Source organism: Parasteatoda tepidariorum, chromosome 6 (assembly GCF_982258835.1).
Source record: "Parasteatoda tepidariorum strain Cologne lab strain chromosome 6, Ptep-v5.0, whole genome shotgun sequence".
Taxonomy (NCBI): Eukaryota; Metazoa; Arthropoda; class Arachnida; order Araneae; family Theridiidae; genus Parasteatoda; species Parasteatoda tepidariorum.
In genome coordinates, this window is record NC_141760.1 from 37,398,319 (window position 1) to 37,417,601 (window position 19,283).

Here is a 19,283-nt window from a genome sequence, read left to right on the forward strand (position 1 = left end):
AGCATTTTACTATAAAAGTATGTACGCATTTTTAGACACGAATGTAGTACATCAATTGGCACGAGTAATAGTCTCGGACTGCAACACTATAATCTAACTGCAGCAGTCACGCAACAGTTACACAAGACATGCAATAAGGCTTAGTTAGTCCACTGAGTAATTTTCTGTATATGTTTCTGTATGCAAAAGCTTACTGTTATTATATTAAAAAAAATTCCGTTACCAATTGACATGTGAAGATCTGAGTGGACAAAGATTCGAAGTGATACTTAAACCAGTTTGAGTAAATTATCTTTTAAGTTCATAAGGTGAAAATAATAAATTAAGTTTATGTTTTGCCTATTATTTCCTATCGCCTATTATTTCCTATATGCAAACTTCTTATCTTCTTTCCTATCTGCAAACCCCTAACACTTATTATACTGCGTCATAACGTTCCTTCTCTTGGCGTTTTGATTTGCCGTCTAAGGACAGGCTTTCTAAGGATAGACGACTCCGTTTCGTGCCTAATGCTCAAGGAACTTTTTTTCCACTCCAAAAAACTCAAATGTTGCCACTGTTTACCTTCATCTTCTGATATCTGTGAAATTCAAAAACATGAGCAAAATAATAATATTGCATGGTTAAATAATAATTTTAACCGAAAAATCTCAATGTTTTTTTTATAAAAAAAACAATTTTCCTAAGACGATTGTCCATAAAGCTTTTAGAACTTGTATCGACGTTTTATCGACTATTACGTCTTATATATCGGCTTGCTCAATTATGTAGTCATTTGTGCCATCATTCTTTCGTGCTTAATATCAAATGCTCATCTCTTTAAAGTCTTTCCGAATCTAAATATCAAACACCATTGAACATAATTGGACAACCGGCAATCTAAACCACATTTTATTATATTCTTTTAAAAAATTTCAATACCAAACTAAAGCAAAAATCTTTTTTTAAAGAAATGTGTTTTCTTTCAAGCAGAAAACATATATTTAGGAAAATGGTACTGTTCTGTCTTTATCAATTATGTATTTAGGAACTGTTCTTTATTAACATAGCAATTTTGAATTCCTCTTTTGCTTGGGCCATTTTCTCTGGATTCCTCATCAAAGATAATGCTGTCATGGCCATGGCTTTAGCAGCGTTTAAAGTCGAAGGTTGAGCACGTGGAGCTCCTGCTGCATTAGTAAACTCTTCAGTGTGATTCGATGCTTCAGTATAGATGTTGTAAAAAGGATGGATTGATGGAACTACGTGAGAAACGTTTCCCATGTCTGTGGATCCAACTGGAAGAATTCCAAGTTTTGCTGGATCAGTGGGTGATTTTGATCCTGTAAAGAAGAATTTTCCTGATAAAATGAAATTCTTGATGGAAATTTCCGTGTAAACTTCACACATCTTTGCTGTATTAGGTAAATGTTTTATTTGATGGTTGGATAGATTATTAGTCGATTATCTTTAAAATGTTGAAATGTCCATATGATTCACGACCTTTTTGAATCATGCTAGGACAGCAAAAATTGAAAGCAACATTAGATAGATAAATTTTGTATGTAACTATGTTTAAAGTTGTACTTTTCCGTTTGTTGCATAAAGATGGACTAGGTATTCCGTTTTAAGATCTGATGAGCTATGCGTGTATTATTTTTAAAATGTTCATTGATCAATACTAGCAAAAAACTGTTAGAAACACTATAAAAAAAAGTTTCAAATGCATTTAACATACTGTGTTGCAATTATATATATTTTTTAAATGCTTATAGATTTTTAAAAAAATTGGTGTTCGTAATATATATATATAATAAAACTATTATAAATTTTAAGTAAAGATAAACTAGGTTTCTTGTTTTATGGCCTAATGAGCCATGTGTGTATTGTTTCTAAAATGTTCATAGATAAATATTAATAACAAACTATTAGAAACACAATAAGAAAGTTTTAAACATTTAACGTATTGTGTTGCAAATATAATTTTTTTAAATGCTTATAAATTGTTTTTTTAAAAAGCATTTAGTGCTGATAATATAAACATCACATAATATCTTTCAATAAAAAATAAAACTATACATAAAATCAAAAAAAATTTCCCTAAATTCAATTTAGAAAGATTTTTAAAAACTATTGTGCATGATGTAATTAGTGTAATACTAATACACAGTCCAGTCACATTAATGTGACCACCTGTTAAATACCAGCATAACCACCTTTGGCAGAGCGGACCGCTACGAGACGTGCAGGAACGGATTCAGTTAGGTTTACTCGTGGTAGCCCGTTGGTTCATCTGGGCGGTCAGTTGCTCAACAGTTGCGCGTCTATTCGCCCGAACGCATCTCCGTCGCCTTCGTTTGCCTCTGTCATCTATAGCCCGTGGTGCACCACATGTACCACGCCGCATATTTTGGATAGTGCCATTTTGTCATGCACGTTATACTTTTACCACGGTGGCACGTGAACAGTTCACAAAATTAGCAGTTTCCGAAATGCTCCCACCCTTGGCCCGAAAGCTAATAATCATGCCCTTTTGGACGTCGGATTAATTGATATGTTTCTGCATTACGCCAACAATTGAAATACTTTCCGGTGCCTTAGGACATTCTTTATATACACTCCATTGTAATGTGCTGCCACCTGCGATGAGGTCGAAAATAGGTAGTAGGTGGTGGTTACATTAATGTGACTGTGTAGTTTAAGGAAAACACTCCATATTTTTTTATCAAATACAAATGTTTAATATGAATAATTTTAATATAGGTGACAACCAAAGCTTCCGAAAACCATGCAACTTCTTCAATTTTCTTTTAAATAAAATTTTAAAAAAAAGAATTTTAAAGTCACACTGATATTGTTGAAGTTAGTCACTGAACTTAAAAAAAAAGAATCAAAATCTGAGCATATTGTCAGTATGAAACTAGAAAATACATGCGGATGAACGTAATATTATATATTAGTCTGTTAAATGCATTTTCTTGCTTACATTTACTGTGCTATGTAAAGTTTACAATGTAGAGAATTATAATTTAGAGCATTGTTACTTATTTTCATACTTATCATGAGGAATAATTTTGAAGTTATGAATTAGTTAGTGATGGTTATGAATGCTAACACTGTATACTTTCATACGTTGAAGTTTTGTGATTTTAAGGATTATGAGTATGATATGTTGATGGATGGGCATGAAGATAGGAAAGCTGTATTGAATTTTCTTTTGGTTTATGGAGAAAAAAGAAAATATAACACAGATATCTCAGGAAGCTATTAATCGATTTTGGTGCGATTGTTTTACTTAAAACCTGAATAAAATCAAGCATTATGTGTTTTAATTACTTCAGTTTTACAGTTTAGACAATTTTATTGAGTCTTATTGGAATCGTTGGCTTTTTAAGAAATATAAAGAAAGCATTATTTTACTAAAAAAAAAGAACTCTAACATTAAAGGATTCAAGGTAGCTTTGTTTAATGAAAAATTTGAGCTAAAATTGGTTCACAACTTTCGGTGTCCAAAAATTGACATTTGAGTAAGCATGGCCGACAAAAATCAAGATTCAAAGTATTAAGTTTCCAATTTTTTGTGTGAATAATACACTTCTTTAGCCTCAAATAATAAACTGTGGGAAACATAGTTTACGTGGACAGGGGACGTGAAGTAGTACGATCAAACAAGGATTTTTTTTTTTTAACTACCATCTACAAAATCGAATTTAATGAAAAATTCCTTTGCTTTGTTTAAAAGATGTTTCGTTCTACTTTTCGTTTAATTTATTTGTCATTGATTTTATTATTTTAAAGTGTTAAAACTAAAAGATTTTCTTTTTTATCATTATTTTACAATAGAAGCTCTGATTTTTGTTCCAAAAATGGGTAGTTACGTAATTAGCATTAAAAATGAGCTTCTACTGCACAAAACAAGCTAAAACTATATTTACATATTAGTTGTAACTTATTTACATATTAGTTGTAACTTATTTACATATTAGTTGTAACTTATTTACATATTAGTTGTAACTTATCTACATAAAATTATTTACATATATCTCCAACTGCAAAAGCTACACGTTTTCCAGATTTCTTTTGGAGAGAAATAAAATAACACCCATTACAGGTAGTGTCTTCTGCAAACAGACAATATAATTTCAGTTTCATATTTTTTTCTATTTTTTCAGAGAATGGAAATAACTTCTGTTCCATTCTGTTTTACATTTTTACAAAGGGAAAAATAATGTTTTCTACAAATATAATCCGTTTAAAACAGACAATAAATTCTATTTCGCTCTCTTCTAATTTTTTTTTTCAGGAGACGAAAATAACTTCTGTTAAAATCCGAGTTTTTTTTTATAAGCAGACAATAACTTGCTATTTGTTCTATTTGAACTAGAATGATTTTGCAGGAAGGGAAATTAACTTCTGATACAGATAGACTTAGTTACAAACTGACACTAATTTTTCTGCTCCATATTTTTCATCAGGAAATGAGTAATTTCAGTTTTGTTCTACATTTAGCGAAAAGTAAAACTAACGTTTCTTGTCAACAAGTTACAAACAAACACTACCTTCAGTTCTCTTCTACATTTTTTTTTCAGAAAGTAATAACAACTTCTGATAAAGTCCCACTCTGTCATAAACAGACATTATCATATACTTCGTCTTATTCTACATTCGCTTTATTCTACATACAGGAAGCAAAATTAACTTCAGTTACACACAGAATCTATTACAACCAGACAATAACTTCTGTTATGTTTTCTTCTAGGTATTTTATAGAAATGAAAAATAATTTCTGTTACAAAAGTTAGTTAATTTGAATTTCGTTTAACAAGTTTTGTAACTGGAAAGTTATCATGCGAATCATTTGAATATAGACGTGTGTCTTAATTTGATTTGGGGAATTTTCAAAGGGGTTTTATAATTTGCATATGCCTTATAAGATGTAGGAAATTATAGTAATAACATTGAGAAAACCCATTTAATTATAGTTATACTTTTTGTGCAAAAATATTTCTTACCTAAATTTTTTTCAAACAATCTACACATAGTATTGTTTGTTACTAAGTCATAATACATATTATCTTCATCAAAATTTGCTTTGTAAGAACATCCAGCAGATATTGCAGCTCCCACAATGCATTTTTCCACTTTTTCTCTCAACACCTGTAAATCCTTGATACTTTGGGCGCGGCAATAAATTTCAACTCTTGATTCAGCAGGAATGATGTTTGGCGCAGTTCCTCCTTTTGTAATTATAGCTGAAATTGAGAAAAAAAAAACAATTCTGATGTAAAACAAAAAAGAGGTAGCCATGATTCTAAATAAGCAAATTAGTAAATTAAACCAATTGTAGCCCGGGAGCAGAAATCTGCCTGTAAGGCAGCGGGCAGTTCTGATAATCAGAGCATTTATAGATAATTTTTTATCTAAGATTTTCTCTCAATAAGAGACAAAAAAGAAGAGAGATATTATCAAAGAAAAGTAAGAAAAAATAACAATAATAAATCTTATTTATTAAAGCATAAGTCTTAAGTACATAGAACTCATAATTAAAAAAACAAGGGAAAGAAAAAAATATATAAACTTGTCTAAAAAAATTTAAAATACCGGGAAACAAAATAAAGAAAAGCTATAATCTCGACGTCAGCTCACACGATTATAGCCTTGAAGAAAGTGCTTTCTAATATTGTATTAATATATCATAAGCAAAATATATCAATACAATGTGAAGTGTACCAAAAAAATATTGAAACGGAAATAAAACATATTAAGCAAAAAATAAAAAATAAAAAATACAGAATGAAACACAAAATGTAACATACAAACTGAGAAGCGAATTTAAATGTCTTTACACTTACCGGCATCTTGCAAAAATATCTACCTGACAAGTTTTTTTTTATCCGTTGTTAAACAGCTGACCCAATTATGAGTTAACGTCTACGAATGTTCATCTTTTACTTTTGAACCCAACAGAGGATCGTGGGATGTATTTTATGGCGCTCTTATGAATCTCGTCATCAGCTCGCACGATAATATCAGCAAAAAAGAGTGCTTTCTAATATTGTATTGATATGGTCAAAGCAAAATACATCAATACAATAGTTGTAAGATATTGTACCTATATATTTTGTACATTTGTTATATCTCGTTAGCAATCTGCAGGCATAAAAGTAAACGAAAAGTACCTATTGATTTTCAAAACTTCTAAATAAATTTATTGACAATAGAATGATCAAACTCCAATTACTGGTGTTGATATTCTTGCAAAAAAACTTCGACTGATACTTAGACAAGTTATCTTGATAAGTTTCATTGTAACGATCTTGACTTGGGTAACTTTAAAGTTGTTATTTTATTAGAACTTTTATAAAAAAAATTGTAAAGTTTAGTGCATGAATCTAACAATTTGCAAGAATGTAAACTATATTTTTATAAAAAAAATCCCACGTATGTACACAAACTTACGATTAAGAATTTAAGACCAAGGGCGAAAAACGATTTGTGTCCATGAAAGCTGATTCTGTGAAGAAAAAAAGAGAAAAAAGAAAAAGAAATACATTTACAGGCTTGAAATTGTTCAGGAGCTAGTGAAAATCTAGCTAGTGATCGAAATTGAGCTAGGGATTGTGAAAATCTAGCTAGGAATTGAGCTAGTGATTGAAATCGTAACAATGAAAATGTAAATGAATATCACAAGCATTAATTTACATCACCCAAAACTTTTAAAACAAATTTACAATATTTGATATTGAGAAAAAAATTACATTTGAAAATCCGGTTGGACAAGAACTGTTTCGTTCTCGAAATCCCTCTCTAATCTCTATCTTCTTCAATTTAACTCCAGACGTCTTCTTCACTATGATTTTCCTTGTTCACCTTGTCTACTGGTGAACCGGAACCGTTTTTCTCTAGAATGGCCGATCTTCAAACTGCAATAACTCTCGGGGAGAACCAGTTTTCCACATTATTGATTTGTCAAATCTCAGTACTCTTAATGAGATCGTCATTTTTGTGAATAATAGACTTAGACCTTTTTTTCCCTCTATGTCTTAATTTATTTTATTTTCTGCCGATTACTGATTATTAATTATAGATTGAACAAGTTTTTCTAATTATCCGTATTTTAACCCATTTTTGTCAAACGGGAGATTCAGATGTAAGATTTTATTGAATGGAAATAATAAGTTTACAGACTTACCGTGTAATCTGCAAGTCGGTTTCATTTGTTGTCTTAGTAAACCCAACTTTTGATACAGATTAACTGCTGCGTCGAGTGCATTGATACCTTCCCAAGGGAAAGCCGATGCGTGAGACTCTTTTCCCCGGAAGTCTACACTTACCTGAAAATAACCAAGATGATACGATTAATGATGCGGAATGATAATTTATTCATTGCTGATTAGTGATAATTTATTCATTCATTATACAGAAAAACATTTTTTTCTGTGGCGTGAGACTTTTCAACAGATATTAAATATTCTAACGTCGCTAATTTCAAACTTGCAGTCAATGTCTCAGAGTCACAGTTTTTTAATAAAATTTTTAGTCACTTTTTTGCTGCAATGTACAAGTTCAAAAACATTATATATAACAAGGAATCACATGAATATTAGGACTAACTTATGGAAGACTTAAGGCACATCATCAGGATTAAAATTGAGTCGGAACTCTCGCACAGAAATGTTGCCATACGCCGCTAGAGGTGCTTCGTGTGCTTCTGCACTAGTCTTAATAGAGAGGCGTCTTTAGCCGCATACAATGACATTTCTGGGCATGGGTTCCTATGCAGTTTTAATCCTGAGGATATATGCCCTAACTCCCCTAGATGTTTATTGTAACATTTACTCGATTCTTGTTATAGATAACATTTTTAAACTTGTATATCTCGACGAAAAGTAGAATAAATATTTCATTTAAAGAAGTCTATAGCTTTAGAAGAATAACTAGTGTCATATTTGAAATCCTCACAACCGAATTAGGCAAGATGAAGTGTTTGTATAAATGCAACAAAAAATTTGTTCCCCAGTGTTATTGATTTAAAATCACAAACAACCCCCTTGTGTCGTACGCAGGGACTACATTCCAATTAGTATTAACAAAATAATCTCAAAGGGTTAATTCTTTATTGATTTGAAAAAAATAATTATTGCTTTCTGTTATGAGTCACAATTAATTCATTATTGTTTTGAAATTATAATAATTTATTTAAATTGTTTGGAAATTTAATAATTTATTCATTATTGGTTTAAAACAATAAATTATTTATTATTGATCTGAAATCATAGCTTGTTTATTATTAATCTAAAACTATAATTAGTTTATTATTAATTTAGCATAATAAATGTACCTTTTTGCATCTTAAGTAATGTTTAATTTATTATTGATAAGAAATCACAATTTATTCATTATTGATTTAAATTCGTAATTCATTCATTTTTGATTTGAAGCAATTAATTGTTTAATTTTGAAATAAAACTAGAATTTCATTAACGATTTGAAATCAATTAGTTGTAGTTTTTGGCTTAGTTTAATGTACAACATAAATGTTTCGATTATTCCTTTTTTTAATGGTCGGAGGTTAAACAAATTTAAAACACTATTATTAAGGTCGCATCATGCATATATTTCTTAATTCTCATTAAATTCATTTATATGAAAATTCATGGGTGTGTGTCAGTGTGTGTCGTCTTATACTAAACTGCTCAAATTAAAACAAGTCATAATACATAGTTTATTATCCAAAAAAAAATCGCAAAATTCGTTCGAAAAAATACTTTAAATTTTTAAACTGACAAATTAGCTGCGTTAACGAAAGTTTAAAAAATTACACTTTTTTTATTGTCTAATCACAAGGCAGCTAGCATGCAGTTTTATATATATATGAAAATCTCCGAAGATCCCCTGACGGGGTAGGGACGGGGTTTAGTTTAGTTTATATATGAAAATGATTATAAAATGATAGTTCTTTTTATATATTTCCTTTTATTCGTGCATAATAAGAATTAAAATTTGCTGAGGTAAATAAATAAATAGCTGGTGTATTGCTGACGCTTTGTCGATGTCTTGGCGTGGTGATGTCGAAACTGGGCAACAAACTTCGGATAAGTAAGTACCAGCTTCAGAAATGATTTTAACAAAAATACTAAAAGCAATTAGAAGTTACTTCTCATTTTTAATAAAATATTCCTTCCATTCCAATTTTTACTTTAATGATTGTGCAATTAGTTAAATACCATGCGAGCAATTTCAGATAATTTTGTATTGAAAAATTGATTGATGTAACTCATGCAAGTCATTTATTAAGTTAGTTGTTGATAAAAAAAAAGTTTCGCATGCAATTATATCATTAAATTTTTAATGCAATTAACCGTTTTCAAAGGAAAGTAAAATAATAGAACTCAGTGAATAACGAGTAATTATTACAAAGCAATTAAGGTAAAAATTTCGATGTCGTATCACAAGCCTAACAGGCACGCATTTTTTGTGACCATAATGGCTGTTTCAAATAGCGACCAAATTATATTGACGAATTATATATAACTGGTTATTTTTATTTAGATAATCTCAAAAGCGATCAGCAGAAAGTTTTTATTCTTCTCCGATTTTTGTGTTTTTGAATAAGATTTTCAATTCAATAAACTCTTGCTTATTTGTTTGCTTATTTGTTTGTTTTTTTAATTCGTTTTTTTAACGAAATACAATAGGTAGGTTGAATTTTACGAAGAAAAATCGCGTTTACTATTTCATTTTCATTATACATTTTACAGTTTCTGTATATTACGATAACATGCTTACCGGCATTTCATAAAGATATTTTTTTTCTACACTCATTTGTTATGAATTCAATACCTCTGAGACCAGTGGAATTTGTGCTTTGCGATACTGATGAAGATGCTGAACATATTCTTCTTCATTGTAGTCTGTATGCGAGTGCCCGAATGAATTTAAAGACTGACTTGAGACGTCTTTCTATTTGTTGGCCACCTGTTTTATCAGAACTGGTCAAAAGTATTGAAAGTCTTGCGGAATTTTGTTTTTAATGTAAATTTGTAAATTTTTCTTCTTTTTGTTTTATACTTACAACTGTAAGCCTCATGCCATACTTTGTGGTGCATGAGGAGTTTTAAGTCGTTTAAATTTAAAAAAAAAATACCTCTGAGAATGCAAAACGATTTATACTATATTTATTAATTTATTTCCAGAACTAGATTTTAATAAGAATAACAAATTTTACTAAGAATAAGAACAACTAAAAGGTTCAAAGGGGACGAATATAGCAAGTATATAAAACAAATTTTACAAACAGTGAATTAGACAATTTTGCTAATATTCAAATATAATAACTGCACTGCACCTCAGAATGATAGGAAAAGCATAAATATTGCACAAAACAGGGATTTTGTGCATAATTTGATTTTAATTTTCATCATAACTACACTTTTCAACTAAAGAAAAGTTTTTTATCTTGGTACAAATTTAACTTTTTATTTTTTAAGACCTAGATTAAATAGTAACCTTTTGGGAGAAATGCATTTTATGTTTTTTTATAAAAACAAATTTTTTTGATAATGAAATAAATTTTTCTACACTCTTCATTTTTTGATTGTAACAAGATTTAGTTTACCATAAATCCTTGGCGATTGGATGTTACTTCGTCAATAACAAATATTTTAAATTCTTAGGTTTGAAATTTATAAGTCAATTCAGATTAATTCGATTGATGAAATTTTTTTCCCGTCACGGGATTTATGTTTCTTTATTTTCAAGTAAATAACATTAAGAAAGTGGCGAAAGATTACATTAACCAATATAAATCTCGAAATTTATATTAAAATTTAAATTAAAAAATTTAATAAAGTGCGATAGAAGTTTAATCTATTAATAAATATCATCAACGAAGAAAATTGGTTCTTTTTTATTTTTTCTCATTGTGTCAGACAATTTGTATTGCTTTAACTGTGGTTTTTCTCTGTATTGCTCCATTTTCAAAATAAGCTTAGACAGAGCTGACTTTAGATAGACCAAGCATGATCTAACAGTCGCGTGAAAACTCACAGCAGTTATAAAATAAGCATATTATTCGTAAAATAAACGTCCTTTCACATGACAACGGAGCCTTCGAAAAAGAGCCTTAAAGAAGCCTATCGACCGAAATTAACCGTCGAGGGGTAGAGACAAGTAAGCTAAAGGAAGTATATTAACACTCTATAACAAAAAACTCGACGCACCAAGAAGGAGTTGTCCGATTGAAACGAAAATTGGTGGATAGGAAGACAATGTACAGAATAGTTAAGGATCAAAATTTCAGAACAATTGAATAATTTATTGTAGAGTTACAGTAACAAGTTCAATAAGGTGTTGACCCGCCTCTAGCCTGGATGCAAGCTGCCACACGGCGTGGCATAGACCGATAAAGCTCCCGGATGGTCTCTTGCGGTATTTCCTACCAATTGTCGAACGAGGTCATCAACATTCCGTGCCAGATGCAATCGCCTTCCCATCATATCCCAGACATGCTCGATGGGAGAGAGATCTGGTGATCTGGCGGGTCAAGGAAGAGTTTGACAAGCTTTCAGACAGTTCATAGCAACACGTGCCGTATGTGGTCTGGCATTGTGCTGCTGAAAAACCAGCCCAGGGCGCTGCAAAAGGAACGGTAGCAAAACCGATCTTAGGATGTCGTTGACGTACCACTGTGCAGTAAGCGTACCTCTAATGACGACCAAAGGGGTTCGACTGTCAAAGGAAATGGCGCCCCAGACCATAATGCCATGTTGAGGGCCGGTTTGGCGTGCAATAGTAAAGGCAGGATCCCCCTCTGCCCTATGCGTCTCCAAACACGTCTTCGATGATCGTCAGGACACAGTTGGAAGCGGGATTCGTCGCTAAAGACTATACGTCCCCAGTCGGCATCATTCCAGCCTGATCGAGCCATGCACCACTGTAATCTGGCACCAAGGAGCAATCGGATGATTGCTTCTTGTTGCGTCGATTTTTTTGTTATAGAGTGTATGTTGTGCTCAACTTCCCATGTTAAAGTCGGTCAAATTGATTTTATTTTCTATGCGGGGAACTAAACATTGTAGAATAATAAATAAAATATCATATGAAGATGCCGACTACACCTTTAAACGAAAATTTTTTTTCTCTAGGATTGAAATCAACTGAGATAAAGCATAATTGAAATTTAGGAAAATTATTTTGGTTAACAGGCTAAACAGGTTTGCCATTATTTAATTTTTCATAGACATGTTAGGCTTAGCAGAGGTTGGGGCATTAATAAAAGAACAAAATAAATAATTCCTTTTAGCTTGGAATTAGTTAACTTATAACCTCTTTCAAATTGCGGTAGTTAAATTTTTGGATGGACAGAAGTATACCGGAATACTTTTCAGATAACCAGATTATGTTATTTATACATTTCATTAAATGTTCATTTATGTTATTTATACAACCAATTAAATTCTTCTTCTTAAATGACTTAGGCTTTGAGATATAAAGTAAGGTATATGCAATCACGAATAATAATTATTTCTTTATTAAGAAGCTAGATGCTGGAATTAATAAAAAAATAAAGCAGGTAAAGCAAAAATAAAGCAAGTAAAAACAAAGCAAGTTAGAAAGCAAGTTTTCCCGCAATTTTATATTTGTTCTAAGCAACAAAGATAGTCCTCCAATCCTAAAATTACTTAAATACGAAAAAAAACCACAATTAAACTATTTCTAAATGATCTATTACTAAAATAACTTTTTTAGGCATTTCTCGTTTAAATTTGATTATCTATTTGGTCGCTTAAATTTCTAAGCAATAAAAATCTAGATTAAGATTCGTAACATTTTGATGCGAATAAAAATGTTAAAGCTAAGCAAAAATAATAATCTAACGAAGTAATAAAATTGAAAACAAAAGAAATAGTTAAATTTGGATGTTTAGTTGATTCGCTTTTCTAATAATTATATTTAAAGTTTCTTCTATGGTGATTCAGACTCACATTCTTTAGATGAATCTTTACTCATAATAAAATAAAAAGTGGATGTGTGGAAGGGTGTGTATAAAGTGAGAAAGTCACAATAAAAAATACTTGCTGCTAATCTGCTCAAATTTATTGGATTGAACCAATCAGCTTTAAGAGGATGAACCATCATAGCAGCATCTACGTTCTTGAACGCTCCCAGTTTTATCAATTTAACTTTACCACCACCTGATTCTTCAGCTGGAGTTCCCAAAACTACTACCTATGAAGAAATATGTTTACATTTTGAATAAGTCTTATCATTGTATTTTACAAAACATTTCAAAACATGATTGTATTTTGCAAAGCAATTACAAAACATCATTGTATTTTACAAAACATAGTTCACTTTAGTTCATAAATGTAAAGGCAAAAATACAATATTTAGAATGATACGCTTGGCGCATATGAGGTATCTGTATGAAAATTTTAAAAATTAAATTCAGAGTAGCTGATTCAGTATTAAATGAATTTTTTTTCCATCTTGGTTTTAATTGAAAAGGAATCTATCAAAGAAGTGGTACTGTCTGCACATTTGATTTCTTCCGACTGGCAGAAAAACAAATTTAAATTATTCAATTTGATGATCAGAAAACGTATGTTATTGGTTCTTAAAAACGATCTCAATCTAGTTAGAAGAAGTTTAACTAATTAAAGAACGTCAAATAGTTAGAAAAAAACCATGGCTAACTACAATTTCAACTTAGTGATTTCCTTCGACTGGCAGAAAAGCAAATAAAAGTTGTATAATTGGCTACTCAGAAAATTTGTTTTAATTCTAATCTCAAACTTTTGTTAGAAAAATCCACCATGGTTAATTATTATACAATTTCATCTTAGCTCCACAAAATAAATAGCATCAATGACGATGATGTTCAGTGAGCAAAATAAAAAACAGACCACCCTGAATAACGTTCGAGCTAATGATCGGGTCTTTACGTTCTAGGAATCAAAATGATTCAAGGAGATGACCTTAAATGTGCTAATTAATTATTGCGGTCAATATTTTAAGTTACAAAATCGTATTTTCCCTGAATAAACTTGCCTTTTTTAGATGGATTTGGATTTCTGACTCCCAAAATATAGGGGAAATCCACAATCTGGGATATATGGTGTTAATCATCTGGTTAGGAAAGTGGTCAAAAATTTGGATCCTTTTAATGTTAATTTATTACTTTCTGCGTATTACGCCAAATCTTGGGAACTTTTTAAGGGAATCCAAAAAATTTTGCCTTTCAATATATCCATTCAAAAAATATTTAATACTTATTTACTATTTTTTATTATTTTATTTAATAATAGTTAAAAAAAATTTAAATTGTAAGGTATAAAAATTTTTACGTCATTTTAAAGAAAATAGTTTTATAGGAGGTAATTAATAATTACTTATAGGAGGTAATGTACAAAATTTGAACAAAATCGATCGTATAATTCCATAAAAATTGAATTTTAGATATACAACTTATTTAAAATTCTAATGTATATATTCCAGTAAATCTTTCAGATACGTATTTTTAAAGTTTGATTTCTCAGAAACTATTCAATCTATTTCGCTCAAATTTTGTAATTCGCAACATAAATTTATATTCCTTAAAATTATTTTCTACCTTACAATTCAAACTTTTTCTACTATTATTAAATAAAATAATAAATAATTACTAAAATTTGTTTTGCATGAAATTCTGTTTGAATAAACAAATTTTACTATTGTTGTTCGAAACTTTTTCACTTTGCTTAAAAATTTCATGAGTTATTTAAAAAATACGCAAAAAGTAAAATTAACATAAAGGGGTCAAAACTTTGCTCCGCTGTCCTGGAAAAACAATTTGGACCATATTTCCTAGATTGCGCATATTTCCTATATTTTGGGAATCGGGAATCAAAATCCGCCGGGAAAAACAACTCATGTTTATTTAGGGAAACATTCTTGTGTCTAATTTCGTAACTTATAATGCCATCAGTACTAATTTATTAACAAATTTAAGGTCCCCCTTCTAACTATTGAGATAGAGTTCTAGTATGTGAAAATCCTATCGTTACGAAATGATATTCAAGGTGGTTTTTTTTTGCTAAATTTACAAATATATATTTCATATGGTATAAATATATATAATGGTACTTTAATACGACCAATTTTTTTATCCTATTCCGATTTAATAGTAATAACAGTCGATGACAAGTATTTAAGCTGCATATTTTATTTATCTCTATTTTCCTTCAAGAAATGTACCTCCAAAACATACCTCAAAGGTTTCAAGCATAATGGTTTTTAGGGATGGAGTTTGTTTATTGATTCTTTTTTAATGAGGTCATACCAGTCATTTTCCATGTATTTTTTTGAAACTATAAATCGATGTGTTCACAAAATTGGAGCAGGTGTTTTACTACTTGATATACTTTTTGCTAAGCAGAGTTTTAAACTGTTTCAATAAATTAAAATATAGTTTTTCTTTTTCTCTGCTTCCAATAATAGCTCTATATCCTTTAATTCATGCCTATTTCATTCATATCAATCTTCTGGCAATCTCTAACTTATAACTGGTATGGTAAACTATTTTTTATTGTATTTTGAGCATTTTCTTAAACTTTATTAATGTATTGATTTATTTGACTGAGAAATGCATGGAACTTTAGAGACAGGGAATTTTAGTGACATTTTAAATTTTGCACTACATGTTCACATAAATAAATAAATGAGAAGACAATTTACTCGAAATATAACTAAAAAAAGCAGAGTTGGGTAAAATATGATTACAAGAAATTATTTACTTCTTATTATGACTACAATTAATTGTAACCATCGATTATCATTTTTTGATCACACGTTTTAGGATATTTTATTCATGGTAGTTATTATATACTATTGCAAGTAATTAAAATTACATGTTATCTTAATTAAAATTGATCATAATGCATGATTGCAGAATAATTTATTCCTGTAATATTCTACATTGTATCCAACTCTGCTGTTTAGTACACTGAATGATGATATCAGTACCTTTCCCTTAATTTTAGAATCATTTTCCATTGCTTCTTTAATACTGATGGCGGCTGCCAGACCCGCTTCAGCAATCAAATTATGTCCACATGCATGACCAATACCAGGTAAGGCATCGTATTCCAAAATAACAGCAATGCTTGGGCCGTCTCCTTAATATTTTGTTATTAAAAGTTACATTGTAATAATTTTCAATCATAAAATGTATTGATTAAGAAAAATATGAACTATGCAACATAATGCTAATAAAAAAGCAATATTTAATTATTAATTAATGAAAATGACAATAAGATAACTATTTTTACTACATTTTTATTGACTCGTGTTCTTTATATTTGAACCATTTTCCGACTTGATCAAAACTGAATTGGAACTCTGTTTTAATCTCACATTATAACTGTGATTCTGAGCTGAATATCAATAAGACTCTTAATTGTTTCTTGGAAAATGCAAGTAAATTTTATCGCCAAAAAAATTTTTGTTTCGTCAATTTATATTTCAACTATAAACTATATCTAATCCGTATTTGGCAAATTAATGGCGACACTATCACTACTTTATTTATCGAAATTTAAATAGGAAATGAAAGAAAGTTACCGACATGAAACTTAAATAAAAATTTTCAAAACAACTTTTTTAAAATGTTTTAAATTGGAAAAATGTCTTGATTTTTTTATTAGACTTAAAATGGATATCAAGTCTTAACCAACATAGAGAGAATCATTAAAGTGAAAAAATTTCTGTCACAGCCGAAAAACTCTCCTTGGCCCTGACGTTTATCGAAATTGCTGAGCTCTACGTTTTTCGCTTTAGGCATCAGAAAAACAAAATTATTTCCGATTTAACCTACTAGAAAAAAGTAGTTTTAATACATTTTAATTTGTTGTTTTGAAATGTATATTAAACATTTATAAACCCGCTATTATTTTTACCAGCGCATTTTTGATAAATTAAGGTCAGAGTAATTTTATCTTAGATTCTTTATCAATTAATGTTAATAAACGCTGTAAATTTGAAACAGAAATTGATTATCAATAAGAAATTTAATTAATGACCTTTCTCCCTTCCACTATTTTAATTCAATTTTTTAACTGTGACGTCAAATCAGACAATTAAAAAATAGCCATTCATTTTATTTACAAACGGAAAATTTAAACCGCTCTTATAACATATAACTATCCCGTGTTCTTTGTTGGCCAAGAACTATCCAATCCATCTCGTCGTCAGTCATTATAGCGCTTTTCTTTCAGTGGCTTTAAATTTGTTCAACTGCCACTTTGGGCTTTTGCCGAAAAAGGGCTCTAAATCAGTGGTTACCAACTGGCTGCCCGCGAACTAAAATATATTAGTTGTCTTTTTTGCGGGCTATATTCGGAAGAACTCTATATGGATTTAAAATACTTTTATTTCGCTTAAAAAAATTTTTTTTTTTAAAAATAAACTTATTTTCTTTGTTTTTGCGAAATCTAACATACCAACAGTGCAAAAAAATGTATTTCTCAGGTTTTGCATCCAAGAAAATATTTATTCAAATACGAAAATAATCGTGTATGTTGCTCCTTTTTTTGTATTTTTGAATATAATTTAGCATGTGCGTATCAGAAATTTTCTGGAAGAATTTCTCCGATTTAACTTTTTGTAACCACTCATTTTGGACGAAATTAATTACATTTGTAAATTTTGTGGCCAGAATTTTTTAATATGCAATTAAATATTTTTAAAAATCTATTTCTTATTTTAATTTTTAATTCAATACTTTTGTTTTGTACAACTTGATAAAAATCTGACAGTAATATTTAATGTTCTTTCAAACATAAAAGAGTCCTATATAAAAATTTTATAAAGTTGTGGTCCGCCATTTGACTGGTGTTTTCAATCGCGGCCCCCGGCCTCATGTAAGTTGGAAACCCCTGCTCTAAATGATGTCTGATTTCGAAAGGTGCTCCCGGGGCGCGACAACATGTTATGCTGGCTCTGTTTATTTTGCCTTATTAACTCCACAATGAATGGCACAATATCTGACAAATATAATTTAATGTTAACTAATTAACTCAAATAGGTAAGCAATATACATTTTTGTATCATACAAATGATAAACTATTTTAGAGAATTATTTTTATTAACAAAAAGTATCTCACCTGAAGAAAATTCTGCTCGGAACGCTGTTTGTAATAAATAGTTCTTATGAACTTCAAAACCGTATTTAATAAGAGCATCCGTTAGAAGGTTATGAGCATACACTTCCTCAAATTTCAACTCTGGATTTTTCCAAATGTTTTGACTAATAGAATTTAAAAACAACTCTTCTCTGTCAATAACAGATCTTACAATTTTGGAATCGTTCTCGCTCATTGTTGCTAGGAAAGATCTTCGTGAATAAATGAGTCTTGAATTCGAGCAAGCGTTTATCTTCAAGATAAAGGATAATTATCTTCAAACAATGTGTGTTTTTTTTATAAATGCTTAATACTATTGATTAAGGGAAACAATAAACATTTAATCTATGCTGAACTTGCTTTTCTATCATAACTAATTTTCATTTTTCTGATCTTCTTTAACTATACTTAAATATGATTGAGTAATGTTATGAAAAAGTTACAACAGCCATAAGAAAAATTTATAGCTATACTTATGATTTTACATACAGTATTTTAAATTTGTTGTAATTTTTCAAGAGATTTTTCATTCCCATCTTGGCATCATTCCCCTTGTATACAAATTTAGCACAAAATGTTAAGATAGTTTGGTATTGGACATATATATTTTCAAAAATATAAATTCCAGTATAATTACATAAAATACATCATATAATTCTAGCAAACTGAGCTGTAAATTAATTTACGAATAGTAAAATAAAAGTATCATGAGTACACATGATGTTCTATAGTCATCGGCCATTATATATAGTTTAAGAATCCTTAACAAACATGAAGTCAAAAGGGTACACATATTATGGATTTGAAAATTAATATTAAGTATTGGAAATGAAATTAATATTTTTAATTTCTAAACTTTTCTTTACCAAAGGTAAAAAATAAGAAATACAATTTTGTATCAGTTATAGGTGGAAACGTATATTCTAATTTAGACATAAGGAAAAAACTTCCTTTTAGAAATTCTTAAAAGAAATTTACGTGATTGACATTCTGGCATGACGCATGACCTGTTAACTTAATTAGTGACATCTTGAAGCAATTAAACTATATTAAATACAGCTATTAAATTATATTGCATATTTTCTGAATATTGCATATTCGCTGAAACTAAAAAAATTCACTGGCACATCTCTCCAAAAACAA

The 19,283-nt window shown here is 29.8% G+C and overlaps 1 protein-coding gene across 1 annotated transcript; it reads right to left on the reverse strand.

The window, feature by feature from the left end:
• Window positions 1–874: 874 nt before the first annotated feature.
• Window positions 875–18,382, reverse strand: LOC107444023 (xaa-Arg dipeptidase). Its single transcript, XM_016058068.5, has 6 exons — window positions 18,123–18,382; window positions 15,985–16,136; window positions 13,060–13,209; window positions 7,172–7,313; window positions 4,992–5,231; window positions 875–1,322 (listed from the first exon to the last, which is right to left on the reverse strand). Exons 1-6 carry the CDS (start codon window positions 18,334–18,336, stop codon window positions 1,024–1,026), a joined length of 1,197 nt encoding a protein of 398 aa, XP_015913554.3. The 5' UTR covers window positions 18,337–18,382; the 3' UTR covers window positions 875–1,023.
• Between the last annotated feature and the right edge of the window lie 901 nt (window positions 18,383–19,283).

Excerpts from the sequence above, each read along its gene's own strand:
- LOC107444023 (XM_016058068.5), bottom strand. The coding sequence starts at position 18,336 with ATGAGCGAGAACGATTCCAAAATTGTAAGATCTGTTATTGACAGAGAA. Across the intron at positions 16,137-18,122 it reads CCGAGCAGAATTTTCTTCAG|GAGACGGCCCAAGCATTGCT; the intron begins GTGAGATACTTT and ends CAAAATATTAAG. Across the intron at positions 7,314-13,059 it reads TAAATTTGAGCAGATTAGCA|GTAAGTGTAGACTTCCGGGG; the intron begins GCAAGTATTTTT and ends GGTTATTTTCAG.